We start from the raw sequence: 12,297 nt of genomic DNA, 5'->3' as shown, positions 1-12,297 counted from the left end.
ATACAGCTACAAAGCTTGGTTTAAAAACTTCTCAAAGATCATCTCACCTCAGATCCAAACAGGTCCACTTTTGTTGGTCCTTGAAGTAAGCATGTGGCATTCAGGGACAAAACACTCTGTAAAATGAAGAACTGCAGTCCAAGTGGGCAATGGTTCACCCCACACTAGTTAGCAATGTGACCATGGCTTTAAATCTTCCAGCTTAAAGACTTAAAATGGTCAGAATTCTTCTCGTTTGAATTGCGTGCTTGTAAAACCTACGACAACGTGGGTGAAGGTGGTCCTGACTGTATCGCTCTAAGCTCATACAGGGCCAAAGATTCTGAGTTTCGACCATCTGAGTTGGACTTTGTACCCAGTTTTGGTCAAAATGCAGCAGAGAGACATCTCCTGATAAACAGGTGCTAGTATGTAACCACGTCAAATTAACCTGCAAGGTCTTTGGTAGTAAATCATTACAAAGTCAACAGAGAAGTGAGGTTACAGTGTGATGTCAGAGTAAATTGGGAAGCACTCTGTCTGGTTACTCTTCCTCTTAAAAGGCAGTGTATGCATATCTTGGCTCTCACTTAAAGAAATGGCCTCTAAAATCTTCTGCTTTTATTCTAACTTCTGCTGAATGTTTTTTTTCTTCTGGGAGTTGCTTCATATAGAATACAAACTTTGGGGATATACAACACATCAGGCAATAAAGGCAACATTAAAATGTGTCTATGGCTTTGCTATCAACTCACAACTATTAAAGTTTTCACACTTGCACAAACTCCTGAAAAACTCCTGAAGTTTTAAAGGTGAACTGCATGTGTGAACACAAACAGCAACATTTTTCATATGGACTTTATCCAGAGTTTATCTTGCCAGCCCCCTAGTATTTCATCCACACAAAGTCTGAGTGAGCCGATGTAAGAATGCAGCAGGATATAATCAGGGGAATTCACCTCGACGAGCGGGAGGGGAAGGTGACGTTTACTGGGCATGACGACCATAGACTATGCATGCGGCTGATAAGATCTCTGTGCACTTAATGAAACTGCTGCATTATGTTTTTAGTTCACCAGTATGTTCTTCTCCACACTTCTGTTAATATTGTGATTTTGTCATACTACATATAGCATTGATATAAAGGCAAATATTCTCATTATCGTGTTGTACAGCGGACTGTTGCTTTGTCCGTCACTTCTGCATCAACAGGGATAGTCTCCCGCTGTGAGGGGTATGTGTAAACAAGCAGAATAGGAGGATTTCAGGGGTTCTCTCGAAATTTTCAGGAGTGTATATGTGAAAATGGCTTAAGAGGCTGTATTCAGAGAAGGTTAAGCTCATGTCAACATGCTGATATTCTCACAAGAACAATGCTTAGATGCTAACATCCAGCAGGATACATGTTAAGGACAGAGACTGTTTATAAGGAGTGGATGCATCCTCTTGCTTTGCGTAGACAAAGGGGTTTTGGTTTTGCTCAGTTGTTAAAGCCCCATAATTAGAGACTATAGTCTATAGATGCATCGGCGCAGGTTCCACTCCTGGCCTCAGCCCTTTGATGCACCTCTACCTGCTCTCTCTTCCCCACATTTCCTGTCTCTCGTCAACTGTCCTGCCTGATAAAAGGTAAAAAAAAGCCCAAAAGTAATCTTTTAATAAAGACAAGGTCCTTTCAACCTGCTGATTGTAATTCCAGTCGTGGGAAGCTGCAATGGCTTGAGGACTATGAAAAGAATTACCCTTCTTATTACTCGATTTTTCGCCTCAGTACATTTTTCCTAATAACTTCCTTGTGACAATAAAGCAGGGCAATCTTGAGAACTTGGTTACCATGGAAAACCAACATGTCAACAGCCCTCCCATTCAGTTGTGATCACTTCTGGCTCCAAATATAAACAAGATGACCATGTCACAAATGCAAAAGTCAAGGCATAAAAACCATAGTCTGCAAACCAATTGGTGATGTCATTATGGCTCGTTTAACCTGCTGTTGGCACCAAAGGGAAGTCGAAACCAAATTTCATGGTAATCCATCCATCAGCTGTGAATTATATTACAATAACATTTTTCAGTGTGCTCTGACCAAATTGACCGAAACTTACAAACTGATATTTTATGTTACCAACATGGTTAAAAGAACTATGATTTATGTAAAATAATAATAATAATAATCATATATCCTATATAAAGTATATTCTCCAGTATAAAAGTAGAGTCGTGATCAGCCACATGTTTGTCATGTAAGCAGTGATGTGTCAGGTATCAGCTGTTCTGTGTTTCATTGGAAGACATCAAACAGTCACATTAAATGTTAACTGGTCTGAGCTTCTGCCAACAAAAGTGACAGTTTGTGCAAACACATATGAATGAATAATATTTAACTTTGACATCATCACCTGTTCCATCATAATGCGGTGCTCTGAAATTGACTTGAGACTATGAGTATTGGGCACCCTGTGATTTGGAGGATTGTCAAGGATATTCAAAGTTGATGGTACATAACGTTGGACCTCAAATATTTGTTGCTCGTCCAGTGACATCAAAACAAATCCTTTGGAAAGGTGTACTTTTTACTTTTGGTCAATAATTTGGTGAGCCTACAATTTGTCATGCCATTGTATCCTTCTTTACAAAATGTTTAGAACATGCAACTACTGAGGGAGCAAGGCCTGCACCATGTTTAGTGCATCATGGACAGTGACGTTGAGCTGAGACAGAGCTCATCAGTCATTATGAGCTGGTCTGTGTCTCTGCTGCACATACAGAGTCTTGTAGAGCTTTGACTGACACTACAAGAATATTATGTCACAAGATTTTAATGTGGATACCTGTGTTGTAACTGAGCTTGAGGCTCTATTACAAGAGGCAGTCCTAATTTTTTTTATTTTAAAAACATGTTTTATAGTTTTTCCTGCCAATTCAGCAAATATGCACATGCCATCATGATCACAGCTTCATTTGATCTAAAAAGAGTAACTCAGAGTATTTACCTTCGTTATGAGCAGAGGTTCTCGATGTTCCAGTCCCCCTCTGAGTGTGAATCCCCACGGTGCTCCCCCTGAAAGAAAAACTTCCACCAGGCTGCAGCCCTCTCCATCTCTACTCCTCATATCCAGATCTTCTGATTTTTGCCTCACATGCCAAAGTCTCTCTGGTTCTGTATAGTGTTGATCATTTGTATAACCCTCAGTATCCATGGTGCTGTTAGAAATGTAAAGAAACAAAGAATGAGGTCAAGAAATTAAAAAAACCTGATGTGCTCCCAGCACCATCTGCATCAGCTATAGTAGAGCATCACAGTTTACTGTATGCAGTAATGTTACAAATGCTCCTGTAATTTTTTTTAATAAGAAGCATCCTTCTGAGTACCTTCGTAGTCATATTTATGCAGAAATACAAACAGAGAAGGTTTATTTTCAATCCAGATCAAAAATGCACTCTATCTGCCACCATGTTATTCATCAGTGACTTTGACAACTGAACATTTGTAACTCACTTTTAAGACTGGTCAATTGTACACGTTTACTTTTTCCTTTAATGCCTTTGTTAGATTTTATGGGGGTTTTTTTAGTTTTTTTTTACAGCGAACCTTGTTTTCTTCTGATTTTAGTATGTTTTAATTTTAAGTCTCTTTTCCAAGTGAAACACTTAATATCAGATTGCAGTCTCTCTGTCAGTCTATTTGAATGCATGAAACAATCAACTTTAGTATAAAAGTATTACAATCTAACAAAATAATCGAGTAAAACATTAGGAATTAAGTTTAAATAGAAAGTCTAGACAATACTATTCTTTCAAAATACAACTGTGTTTTAATAATTCAACAGAATATCTGTTGCTAGCTTGGCAGCATCAACAACTATAATGCTTTAATCATTAAAAAAGGTTGGATAACAAAGTGATCACATAATGGCCTTAGTAGTACATTGACTTGTTTATGAAACACACCGATACAACTACATATTATTTAATATGGTCTCACTACAGGGCATTCAAATTAAAACCTTTATTTAGTTTAAATTCTAAACATCATTGGGCTGACATCACACTGACATACCTTTGATATGTAAATAAACTCACTGTTAGTATTTTAAACAAATACACGTGAAGGATGTTTTATTTGTGGATAAAGATAAGTTAGTTTTCCCCCTCAAAAGTCAATGCAATACTTTTTAAATATTGTTTTACTTGATTATACAATAATGCAACCTTTCAAGACACTTTTTAAATATTAATTGTAATAATGGCGTGACTATTTTGGCCTGAATTAAATGATGTGCTTGTAATTTAAAAGGAACTCCTCTTAAATACACAAGATGAAGTATCTCGATAGAATCTTTATTATCATTGTATACAAGGACACAACAAAACTTTGTTAGCAGCAATCCTAAACAGCAGCGTTTACAAAAACAACAACAAAAATATATGAGAGAGAAATATGCAAAAAGTGTCCAGAGCAGTCGCTGTTCAGTGAATGAATGATAATAATAATAAATAAATAGACAGTTGTGGTGACTGAAAGAGTATATACAATTATTATTTTGCAGTGACTGATTAATTAAACAAATATAAATATAGACATATAGTGCAAATAAGTGAAGTTATGGTGCAGTGAAAGAGTATATACAGTTATTATTGTGCAGTGACTGGATGAGTAAATAAACAGTTAAACAGTGAATAAATAAATAAATAGACAGTTAAAGTTAAGTATCTAGTATCTTCGCTAGTTATAAAAACCCTACTGTCTGTGAGTTATAAAATAAATGTTAAACACCTGCTGTCATACTCCAGACTTAAACTTAATGCTCTTATGAGTGAGAGACACAAACAATGGAAACCATCTCCGCCTGAATCAACACATTTAGTTAGACAGTCTTTCTCTTTAGAAAAGGTGGCTGACTCTTCGTGTGAAACAAGCACTTTTATCATTAAATAAACCACTTTACTCCCCTTTTTCTTTTTCTTAAAATAGTGCGAAACGCATGCATAAAAGGCTGACCTTACCTGGGAATTCAACTTCTTGATAAACCGGCGAACAGGAAAGCTCCCTCGAGGTGGCACGCAGCTATATCCCAGGTTAACGTAACACATACTTCATCTTTTTAACCCTTTTATCCACATATAAATCACTTTATCATAGTTCGCTGGTTACTTTTGCGGAAGGTTTCGGTGGGGGAAAAAAAGCTCCGAGTTTCCTCTGTTTGTCACGCAGAAGCACTTCAGCCAGTATCCTACTTCATTATACAAACTGAGGACGACACACTGACACACTCAGTAGAGTTTAAATCAGCTAAGCTAATGTAGCTCCATGAACAACAGGGATAACAACTAAATACAGCGCCAGCGTGCCATCTAGCGTTAGCATGCTAGTAAGGCGAGACTCACCTTTAAAAAAAACTTTTATTCTACTTTATCTAAGAAAATTAAATATATTTTATCTTTACATTCAATATTTTAATTATAATTTAATTATAATTTAATTATAATTTAATTATATTTATTATTGTATATAATTATAAAATAATAATGTATAAATATATATTAAATATATATATATATATATAAATAATTTATAAAATTATATTTATTATTTTATATAATTTAATTTATTTCTATTTTAATTATATTTAATTATATTTTAATTATAAATTATTGAGGTTGCAACGCGAAACAAAATTCGCGAGCAAACTTAAACTTTTATCTTCGCTAAGGGATTAATTTGGGACGCTCTTGTTTCCATGACAACGCGTGAGATGGGGCAGGGTAGGAAGAAGGGACAAAATGAACCGATTCGCGGAAGTGGTTTAACAGTGTAACGTCACCAGCCAATACCCGTCTTTCAGGTTCAAACTTTCCGAGAGTTGACAAAAACACCTTAATAATTGATAATTTGAGCATGTAAAAGGACTTCTCGTACTTTTGCAGACTTTTGTAGAGATATTTCAAAGTATGTTTAAGAATCTGGGAAGCTGGCTTGGAATTGAAAATGAAAATGGACAAGGTAAGCAACATGGCGAGTCTATTGTTGATGTTAAAGAAGACCAGAATCACGACGTAAACAAACCGACTGCAGCTGCTGAAAGTGAGCCAACCAAAGCTGCTAAAGAAGATGTTCAACCAGCTCAACTTCTGCAGACAGCTAAGGGCGTCAGTGGTAAGATTTAATAAAGTAACACACTGTTAAAGAGTGTTTGTTGTTCACTTGTGTTTTCATACTTTTGGTTTTTCGCAGGTTACATTTATAATTTCGCCAGCAGTGCCTCCAAGAAACTGTCTGAGTCCGTGGTGGAAACAGCACAAACCTTCAAGAAAAGTGTGGAAGAGGGAAAGATGAACGGGATCATCGATAAGGTGTCAAACATCAAGTTTTGCATTATTGTTTTTTCCTCCTTCTTCTTTATACCCCATTTATTGATCTGTTTCCTTCTGGTAGACAATTTTAGGTGATTTCCAGAAAGAACAAAATAAATTTGTTCAGGAGAAAAAGGCAAAAAAATCAGGTAAGTAGACTACTTCAAAGTATAGCAGAGCTCCATGATGAGGGAGATTAATAAAAACAAATGTATATCCTTGGAAATGTTTATCTTTTGTTTTTGTAAGTCAGATTTTTATTTGTCAAAACAATTTGTTAGAGTACCAAACAAATCCCTTTTGGGGGGGGGGGGTACAGATTAGATTACACATTAGACAGAAACAACAACACTCTCACAGCATAACAGGTCACAGCATGTTTCTCTCCCTCCCTAGCACCCCATATACATTAAGACTATTTACAATAACCTAATGGACCTGACTGTCAACAGATAGCAAGCTACCCCACATTTGGGTTGATTTTGACAAAGACTCTTTCGGCTTGGCTAACATCAGTTTATATGAAGCTCTAATCCAGTCCTTGTAGTTGGTGTGCTTGATTATTTTTTTTCCAGTTCATCAGTTTAATACTGGCTGCATGTAGAAAGCCTGCAGTCGCTAACTCAAATTGTCCCTTTGTGAGTCCAGCTCGGGGAATGGATTTGTTTCCGGAATGGAGAAATCATTGGGCAATCTCACATGAGATGTAAAGAAAATGACAGAAGAAGCCTTTACATTTCCAGCACTTATTCATCTCAATTAGACCAAGACTTTTGAGTCTGACTGGAGTCCAGTAATATCTATGAATTATTTAATATTTGATCAATAAACTCTTACTACCACATATTCATGTAGAAGTAAGAACATGTGTGACACAAACAACAAAATGTTATCTGTTAGATTTGAATATTCTAATTATAAGATCGAAAAACAAAATTAAGAACATTTACCGCACGATAATGGCGTGTAAATTCATGTTACAGCGATCTCAAGATGAAATCAGAGGTCTTAGTTTGTTCTTTAGGTTTATGAATCAATTAATATTTTTTTTATTTTACTTTATTTTATACCCAACTGTTAAAACAATTGTGTAAATAGTCCACTTACAGAAACAAAAACAAAAAACACTTTACATGCTAACACTCGTCCATTTCTCACAATAAAATTCAAACACTCAATGACCAGAAAGAGGAATAGGCTGAAGCCCAAGGCTTATCTCTGCCTATCCTGATTTTATAGATTTAAAAATGAATGTGATCTTGGTGAAGTTCAGAAAGAGGCACACTGACCTCTGTTTTTATTTGTTTTGGATAAGTTCAGTTCACCGATGACTTAATTACTAGTGTTGTTAATTTATGTTTTAGCATTGTTTTAGTCTAAATAAGGATGTCTTTAAGCTTGTTTTGGGCTGAGAATACTTTTCTGTATAGCAACATTAAAATAACCTGAAGTAAGTACATGATATCACTGTACAGTAACTGCCGGCTCATTGTTTGTAGGTGCTGCTGTGCCTCCGTGGGTTGGTTATAATGAAGAAGAAACTATGCAGCAGCAGATTTTAGCCCTCTCAGCTGTGAGTATTGCTTATGAAACATTTCTGTTCTAGGGAAAAAGTCAAATTGGGCAACAGTACAATTTCTTTTTATTGCTTCATTTGTTGACAGGACAAAAGGAATTTTTTGCGAGATCCTCCTGCTGGAGTGCAATTTCACTTTGACTGTGAGCAAATGTATCCGGTCGCCATGGTGATGTTGGAGGAGGATGAGCTCCTTCGGAAGATGCGCTTCCATCTGGTCCCCAAACAGTGAGAGTGTTTTGACATTCGGATAATGCTGTATCTGGTCCCTTTTCATCATGTGCATCACTGCACAGGAGTGGGTTTTATTACGAACAAAAACATTTTTTTTATTCTATTCTGAGCTGACTGCATGTTCTATCGTGTCATTCATTTCAGGGTGAAAGAGGAGGCCTTCTGGAAGAATTACTTCTACCGTGTGTCCTTAATAAAACAGTCAGCTCAGCTCACAGCTCTCGCAGCCCAGCAGGCTGCTGAGCAGAGAGGCGTGGAGAAAACTGGCACCAGTCCTGAGGAGGTTCAACAAAAGGGTATCATTACTTTGTAGTGCTTAAAATGAGAATGGACTCATTTGTATTCACTGCCTCGAAAGCAGAAACCATTTATATTCGTGTTACAAATAGAGGGGACAGGCTTCGCAAATACTGAACTCAATTTTCCACCCAACGTACCTGTAACTTTTAGTCATGGAAATTACTTTACAATTAACCTGAATTAACCTAGGTTCCTTCAGTCTGTTGTTTTATTTGTTTCCATCAGGGTCCAAAGTCTAGCAAAAGTTATTCTGCTGAAATCCAAAGCCACAGCTGTTTTCATGTCATCTTTGAGACAGTGACAATGATACCATACCTGAAATAAAATACACTGACTTTACAATTAATAACAATCAGAAAAGGTCAACAGGTTCCACTCTCTCAGTTCGTATGTGAAAGGACTTTTTTCAGGGGTAAAATCAAGTCTTCAGAAGTCCAGATAGACCTTGGTCCTTGTGGTGGAAGTGCCTTGAGTTCCTCTCAAATACTTCCCTGGGGAAAGTTCAGACAGTGAAAACATTTTATAAAACCATAAAGTTATCTGCTTTTTATGCAATCTTATTATCTTACCTTCAGTTGTTACATCATACCTTTCATTTGAGGCAAAATCAGCTGAATAGCAGTATTGTGAATATTAAGAGAAATATAAGGATTCATCTCAACTATTCATTTAATGAGAAAGTTTGACTTGTTTTTTCTCTTAATTTATTTATAAATTGACAAAATATTTTTGTTTTTTTCTGCAGATGTTGTTAAACAGAAAACTCATGCTGCCAACCGCAGAAACAAACCAAAGTCAAGTGAGGTAGGCACTTTTTTTTTCTTCAAATAAAATACCAAATCATTTAAAAGAATGAATCCTTAATGAGTCTGAGTCTGACCTCTTTTTGTTTCTGTTGAAAAAAGGACGAGGAGGAGCTCTCCACCAGCCCGCCTGTGTCTGAATTTGTGAGCGATGCTTTTGACTCATGCAGCATAAATGAGGACGACCTACGCAAAGAAATGGAACAGCTGATTCTCGAGAAGAGGGAGCATCCAGACGCCCAGCAGGGTGAGTCTCTAATTGTTGAACTGGTGTACGATCTAATTCAAGAGTTTATCAGAAGTTTAACGTGTGACTCTGCTCTGGGTTGTTCAGAGGAGACTCCTGACTGGGAGCGAGAGCTGCAGGACGAGCTGCAGGAGTACGACGTGCTGCCTGACAACGAGAACCACGATGACAACTGGGACAGAGAGATTGAAGAGATGCTAAAAGAGGAGAGTTAGAGCTCAGGCACGCGCTCCACCAGATCTTAACTGTTTCAGAATCACCTTAAAGGTCAGAAAGCGACACATGACTGAAGCTTTAATGCTCCCAGTGGATTCATTCATCTTTATACCTGGGACTCAGAGGGAATCGTAACACTGAACCTCATCAACATTTCAGTGTGCTATTTCTGTGTCCTGAATGGTTCTTTGGTTTAATGCATAAATATTTAGCATTGTCTCCTTCAGTTAAGATAAAGGGAGGTGTTGTCCTGCGTACACCTCCTCAGAGAACACACAGTTTGTCTCAGATTCTGCCTCAGACTTTAAGGTGAGATGATAACTTTTGATGATCAGTGTCGCTGTTGTCACAAGTGAGAAAATCAGGATGAAGGAAGATGATAAAATATTAAGTTAAAGTACAACCAAGACTCAAAAAAGATTTTGGATGCTGGCTAAAACCTGAATACTTGTGTTGGTTTACTCATATGTTTTGTTATATTTTAGTATTGCTCAAACATATACTCTAGTAAATATACACTGTTATGGGGGCGCCTGATATGTGAGTGGTTATGTCGAGCTCCCCATGAACAAAGGCTACAGTCCTCATCGCAGTGAACGTGGAATCTTACCTCGGCCATTTGGTGCATCCACCACTCTCTCTTTCCAACATTTTTTGTCTCTCTTCAGATGTCCTGTCCAAAAAAAGGCTAAATGTCCCCAAAAAAACATTTAGTTTAATTAAGGTGTACACAGCATCTTAACTTTTTTTTATCAAGTTCTTGGTGAAAAATCACAGATAACACAAACCAGCTCAGCTGCCTGTTACACAGCATCCAAAGGTTACTACCTTTAGCTGCCTTTAAAGCCCAGAAGCTACCGAAACATCAGGCCCAACTATGAGTATAGAATTGAGTAAGGGTGCATAAAACATCCAGATAATGAAGGCACAAATACGGTCTAGAGACGTTTTGACATGTGCACTCAGGAGGACTGCTCCTGAAATCTACCATTGTTCACACATTACAGGGGCCCAGGGTCTCCTAAAGCAAGAAGCAACAGAGTCCACTATGCAACACTGCAATGAGAATGTTTGCCTTAATGTCAATGCTATGTGTAGTTCAACTGAATCACAACATCAGAAGTAGAGCATACTGGAGAGCAGACACCATAATGCAGACAGTCTATGGTCACACCCCAATCACAGGGAATAAACGTCAGCATCCCCTCCCAATCACTCAAGGTATATTCTCCTGATTATATCCTGCTGCGTTCTTACATCGGTTCACTCAGATTTTCTGTGGGAAAAATCCTCGGGGGGCTGGCAGAAGAAACTTTGGATAAAGTCAGAGTGAAAAAAATGTGTCTGTTTGTTGTTCACACATGCAGCTCACCCTGAAAACTTCAGGAGCTTTTCAGGAGTTTTCTACAAGTGTGAACAAGGCTTAACTTTTACAGTTGAATTTTTAATCCTAAACTGCGGAAATATCATTCAATAAAACCCATATACGTGTATATTTCTTCAAGATATTTTCACATAACCAGTAGAGTATATTATTAAACAACGTTTATCCTTTGACTGAGACAACATTGTTCATCAATAAAATGCTTGATGATGCTTTGATAGCCTATAAGATGTGATACTTTTTAAACTTACTTTACATTAACAGTGCCTTCCTGTGTTTATAGTATGTTTATCCTTGGAACGTGGGAATTTTATCCAAATGATGAAAGTGAATGACTGAATATGAACACACACAAGCACACATCCTTTATACTGTAGCTGCTGATATAATGTGTAGACATTCCAAACAAGCCTTTTGTTTGTACCAGGAAAATAGAGCCATAACCCATCATGTTTTATTATTATCTACTGTGATTTCAAACTTCAGTTATATTTTTAGTTGTTATAATGGCTGTTCTGTCTGATGCTCGTTGAAGTGTTTCTTTAAAGGTTATATGTGGTTTGTTTTTCTTTGAGACATAAAAACATTAAAAGTGCCTTCATTAAAAAACATGTTTTTCTTAGTGTTCCTTCATTTTAATGTTTGAGCTTCACTTTAGAGAATGTTGTTCGTGCCAAGTTTGAGTCAGTCATTAACCTTGGAAATGCATAATCAACATCTTAGTTGACTTATTAATGTAAATGTGTTGCGGTTAGCTGGTTAGCTCTTTTTGAACCGACACCTTTGAGCACTTTCAAACAAATCTAAGACTAGAAGAATATTTTAACATCCATCTGCTGAAAGTGGAGGATTTCCCTTTTATACCAAATGTATTCAGGAGTGTGTCTACAAGCATGATCAACAAAACACTCGGACAATGGATGCCCATCAGAAATACATCATAATGTTAATATGAATAGAAATGTTTAATACTGAAACCCAGGGAATGAAGAAAACTGACAGGTAATCATTTACAAAAATAAAATAACTATTTATTACAAAATCAAAGTAAAACATAAATTAATTCAAAACAAACATCTTTCAAAAACAACTACAAGAGATCCTGAAAGTGTTACTAAATTTAACAAAAAAAAAATCACAGTTAACAAATAGAAACACCAGGTCCAACAACACCCTCCTGCCACTGAAGACGTAACCATGACAA

General features: G+C 36.9%; 2 protein-coding genes across 5 annotated transcripts in view; one reads left to right on the top strand and one right to left on the bottom strand.

The window, feature by feature from the left end:
* shroom2a (shroom family member 2a) overlaps positions 1–5,239 on the bottom strand; it is a 42,686-nt gene extending 37,447 nt beyond the window's left edge. For 3 of the 4 annotated variants that reach the window (XM_061029912.1, XM_061029922.1, XM_061029930.1), the window contains exons 1-2: positions 4,987–5,239; positions 2,973–3,183 (exon numbers count right to left, since the gene is read on the bottom strand). In XM_061029912.1, coding sequence (XP_060885895.1) covers positions 2,973–3,179 — 207 coding nt within the window. In that variant the 5' untranslated portion in view covers positions 3,180–3,183; positions 4,987–5,239. Of the gene's footprint in view, positions 1–47; positions 279–2,972; positions 3,184–4,986 lie in introns of those variants that run through there. The other variant, XM_061029939.1, reaches the window with a different exon arrangement.
* A 692-nt stretch (positions 5,240–5,931) lies between these two features.
* Positions 5,932–11,702, top strand: LOC132971959 (synapse-associated protein 1-like). Its single transcript, XM_061034791.1, has 9 exons — positions 5,932–6,136; positions 6,215–6,333; positions 6,416–6,482; positions 7,833–7,906; positions 7,998–8,137; positions 8,288–8,439; positions 9,189–9,247; positions 9,349–9,493; positions 9,581–11,702. Exons 1-9 carry the CDS (start codon positions 5,932–5,934, stop codon positions 9,706–9,708), a joined length of 1,089 nt encoding a protein of 362 aa, XP_060890774.1. The 3' UTR covers positions 9,709–11,702.
* The last annotated feature ends 595 nt before the right edge of the window (positions 11,703–12,297 follow it).

The sequence above is a fragment of the Labrus mixtus genome, chromosome 3, assembly GCF_963584025.1.
Source record: "Labrus mixtus chromosome 3, fLabMix1.1, whole genome shotgun sequence".
Classification (NCBI taxonomy): domain Eukaryota; kingdom Metazoa; phylum Chordata; class Actinopteri; order Labriformes; family Labridae; genus Labrus; species Labrus mixtus.
The sequence above is the reverse complement of the archived record's forward strand: the minus strand, read 5'-3'. Positions and strand labels throughout refer to the sequence as shown.

Excerpts from the sequence above, each read along its gene's own strand:
- LOC132971959 (XM_061034791.1), top strand. The coding sequence starts at position 5,932 with ATGTTTAAGAATCTGGGAAGCTGGCTTGGAATTGAAAATGAAAATGGA. Across the intron at positions 6,137-6,214 it reads GACAGCTAAGGGCGTCAGTG|GTTACATTTATAATTTCGCC; the intron begins GTAAGATTTAAT and ends GGTTTTTCGCAG. Across the intron at positions 8,440-9,188 it reads TGAGGAGGTTCAACAAAAGG|ATGTTGTTAAACAGAAAACT; the intron begins GTATCATTACTT and ends TTTTTTCTGCAG.